This window comes from Arachis ipaensis, chromosome B03 (assembly GCF_000816755.2).
Source record: "Arachis ipaensis cultivar K30076 chromosome B03, Araip1.1, whole genome shotgun sequence".
In the NCBI taxonomy this organism is placed as follows: Eukaryota; Viridiplantae; Streptophyta; class Magnoliopsida; order Fabales; family Fabaceae; genus Arachis; species Arachis ipaensis.
Genome location: NC_029787.2, coordinates 75594113 through 75597958, shown reverse-complemented (window position 1 = coordinate 75597958; position 3846 = coordinate 75594113). Strand labels below are relative to the sequence as shown.

Below are 3846 nucleotides of genomic sequence, written 5' to 3'. Positions count from 1 at the left end.
CAAGAGAAAAATCACAACAGAACAAAACGAAAGCCTATATGACAGGTCAAGAAAAGCCTACCCCTTCAAAAGCACAAAGAAGAACAGATCGGGGTATGATTTCTCCACCTAAAGGCTCTTTTGTAATGAGATTCAGGTCAGGGAGAGAAAATATTCTAACACTAATGTCAGTCCACATTCCTACTGCTGCTAGATTACTGTGATTGGGGTTTTCTCCTATTGGGTTTATGTCCAGGCACGAGATCTCATATTCCAGTTGGGCATGCTTTATTTCCTGCAGTATTCCATCTCCAATTTCCAGATATACTAAATGTCCACCTCCTGTGGCCAATAAAACCTGTATCAACACACGAGTTGTAAGCAGTACTGCAGTATTCTTATTTGATAAACAGGAGTAAGTGTGTAATAATCACTAACTTTTTGACAACAAACATGATCTTATTCATCTGTATTCTCACAATAATATCTAAATATTGAAATGCACGTTAAGACCATTTCTATGTTTCTGAGGAAACCCGGAAGAACAAAATTTAAAGGAATGGACAACTAGGGACGCAATAAAATCCTCCAAAACAGAAAACACGAGAAAGGAGGAGCAGAAAAGGCAAGAATGAACCATAGCAGTCACAAGTTATAGCACCAAAAAGGTGGGCGGAAAATCACCACCAAGAATCCAAACAACAAAAGTTTATCAGACTACCTCTTAAATGTTCCTTTGGTAGTCTTTCTACTTGTATTCTATGATTAACCCAAAGAAAACACCTATTATCATTACATTCAACTTAAGTGATCCCTAGTCAGTCCTCAAACTACATTTCATTTTTCCTAAAGATTCCGAAGATACTCATGATTGAAATCAAGTGAATGAAGTTGTCCTACATGTGTGACTTTCAACATCGAGACAGAAAACTAGAGGAGCATTTTTTATGATTCATCCCATGGGGAATATAACAGATGCATCCCCTTAATTTGTTGATCTGATTTTCAGAAATTATAAATAAGTGAAGTTGAACCTATTCATCTGCTGTAATAAATGCTTAATCACATAATTTTACATGATGATGAAAAATAAGGATCAAACCTGGGTAGCATTTGCAGTTGCAACATTAATTGAATAGCCTGATGGTGCATGCCATTCGTTTCTCAGTTCTCTAGTTGTGGAACTGACCAACCGAACCGAGCTTGAAGTAACCTACAACAAGGCAGTTATGATTACCAAAACAATATAGAAAACTATAAGAATGAACGGAATAGCAGAGTATTTTGATGCATCAATATCAAGGACGTCATTCAGCAATCGCAAACAAGCAAACAAAACCTCTGCAGTCTGCACAGTTCTGCTAGTTTAAACTGAGGACAGAGAAGAAATTGAACAGTTCTCCAGATAATATAAGTTTGGACATCAAGAAGATTAAGCCGCCACTACTTGACCAAAATAAAAGAAAAGAACGAAGAAATTTTTCAAAGCAAGTGATATTACCAAACAATTGTCACAGGAGTCATAAACTTAAAAGTGCAATTAATAGGATAGATTAAAAGAATACAAAAAAAATGACAACCCAAGAGTAAATTTCATCAAGCAATGCGAATGACAAAACAACTCCAAAACATTGAAAGTCTTCTTTAATATGACATCCATTTTGATTAATCTTTTTTTTTTTGGTCAAATTAATTTTAACCAAACAAAGGTGTCAATTCGAAAGGAAGAAAGAAAAGCACCATGGCAAAAAATAGGTATAACCTACTTGTACAAGTTGATTGTGAACTGCATCATGGCAAAATAATGACTGTACTTGAGAACAGAATCCCTCGATCTCAGTTTCCTCCAACTCATCCTCAAGATTCATTGCTAAGATCCTTGTTTCACTTATAAAACTCACAACCAAAAAGGTATCGAAAAGATCATCTGTTGAAGATCTTAGAGACCACATCCCTTTGATACCTTGAAGTTCTACTGATGCCTACATATAAATACATCAAAGAATTAGTATTTTTCAGTTACTTGGATATATAGATTCTTTGCTTTTGCACAAATACAGGTTTGTCTTTATTAGAGTATTAGACATTTTCTGTCATGCTAAATGGGGTCGTGCAGAGTTGGGAAAGAGCTGACCTGTTCATTAATCCCTATTCCATTACGAACAACACGGAGAGAACCATCCTTGTAAGCTCCAGAACAAGTCACAACCTGACCTTGACCTTGTCTTTCAAGGTCTACCACACAGAAGTCAACGATCGGCCCCAAATTGACATACCTCTCCAAAACTTCTACATATGAACCTTTTGCATCAGGCTGTTGATTCAGCTTTATAAGCTGTATTTCAACCATCACAAATTCTTAACTGTTAATGTCCAATATTTATGAATGAAGAAGTAAAACTAACAGCACAAATATGAAACCATTCACTTCAAAATTCTTGAAAGAGGCATGACATCAGATATGAAAATGAAGATCTCTCCCCACCCTAACCCTATTGAACATTAAAAATCACAACACTATAAAGTACATTTAGTGCATACTGTTTATTGTAGCAATGTACATAAGAAGACCAGAAGCAACTCACAAACCACCAGTTACCACTATTTAGCTATTCTTTTTTTTTTTTCCCAATAGAACACATGAATGAGTCCTCTTATTTCTAAACGAAAAAAAAAATTCAAAGATATACACCAATTCAATCAATCAGAACAGGCATGAACGGGTCCTATAATTCCTATTCATTATGAGCCCATGCTCTCCAAACTACATTCAAGTAAGCAGTTGCAAATCATGATTCAACCCAACCTAAGATAAACCTTTCATACACAATTTCCATGTTATCCAAGTTGAGTTTCAAAACTGATACTTGGGGAGTACAAGTTTAGGATACAACTGAATTCCATAGGATTCTGAAATTAAACACAATTTAAAACAAGTATCCATTTTATTACCACACCTGCGAATCTCCATAACTTGAACCAATATACACAAATGCATTATCAAGATATGATATGGTAGATGCAATAGAAGTCTCTCCAAGAGGCTCAATTTTTAGTCCTGTGACCCTGCAAAACAAATATACAATACATAGTATAAGATTCAACAACAGATCACTGACTGATCATTTTTCCTTCATGGAAAGAATCTGTCTTAACCAAAATATCCTATGCGCAAGGACGTGAGAACACTATCAAGGAAAACTGAAGCATATGAATAAATGATCACGTACTTCTCTTTCTCATGGGTTATTACAAGTAAACTAAGCAACCCAGTATGGTCACCAAGTAAATATCTAGAACCATCAGGATCAACCCGTCCATAGGCTTTAGTGATAGACTGCAACACAAACATAAAGCAAATTAACAATGGAACAACTTGGATCATTTGGATACAATCGATGTGACATCCAAAATTCACAGTAGAAGATTCAAAAGGGAGTATCAAATGCTATATCAAAACATACAGGCCTGATTGGGATAGCCTTAAAAGCATTAGCACTGCAGTACACTATGGTTTCTTCTCCAATAATAAGTACACCACAAAGAGGTGGGGGAACTGGTATCAATAAATCAGCCCCATTATCAAGGTTGTTCTGGGACCATGGACCCTCAACAAAATCTTTATCCTTCAGAGAAACCTCATATGTTTTAGCATGACGAGCATCTTTGTTATCCTGTCAAATGTAGCAGAAACATTTCAGTACATAAGTTACATAATATGCCAGACACGCAGCCAAAGGCTGAACCTGCAATAGTGCAACTATGACATGCATATAACTTGCACCCTCTAAAACACTCATTCTGTCTAAACTCGTGATAATTCTAATAGAATTATGAGCACTGCTGGTAATAGAAAGCAGTGACTAT

The 3846-nt window shown here is 35.9% G+C and overlaps 1 protein-coding gene across 4 annotated transcripts in view; it reads right to left on the bottom strand.

Annotated features, from left to right (window-relative positions):
* Window positions 1-3846, bottom strand: part of LOC107630562 (DNA damage-binding protein 1a) — a 15833-nt gene that overhangs the window by 2887 nt on the left and 9100 nt on the right. For all 4 annotated transcript variants that reach the window (XM_016333745.2, XM_016333744.2, XM_021118988.1 and 1 more), the window contains 7 exons: window positions 3444-3653; window positions 3210-3316; window positions 2937-3045; window positions 2114-2314; window positions 1746-1961; window positions 1082-1192; window positions 62-337 (listed from right to left, as the gene is read on the bottom strand). In XM_016333745.2, coding sequence (XP_016189231.1) covers window positions 62-337; window positions 1082-1192; window positions 1746-1961; window positions 2114-2314; window positions 2937-3045; window positions 3210-3316; window positions 3444-3653 — 1230 coding nt within the window. The remainder of the gene's footprint in view (window positions 1-61; window positions 338-1081; window positions 1193-1745; window positions 1962-2113; window positions 2315-2936; window positions 3046-3209; window positions 3317-3443; window positions 3654-3846) is intronic.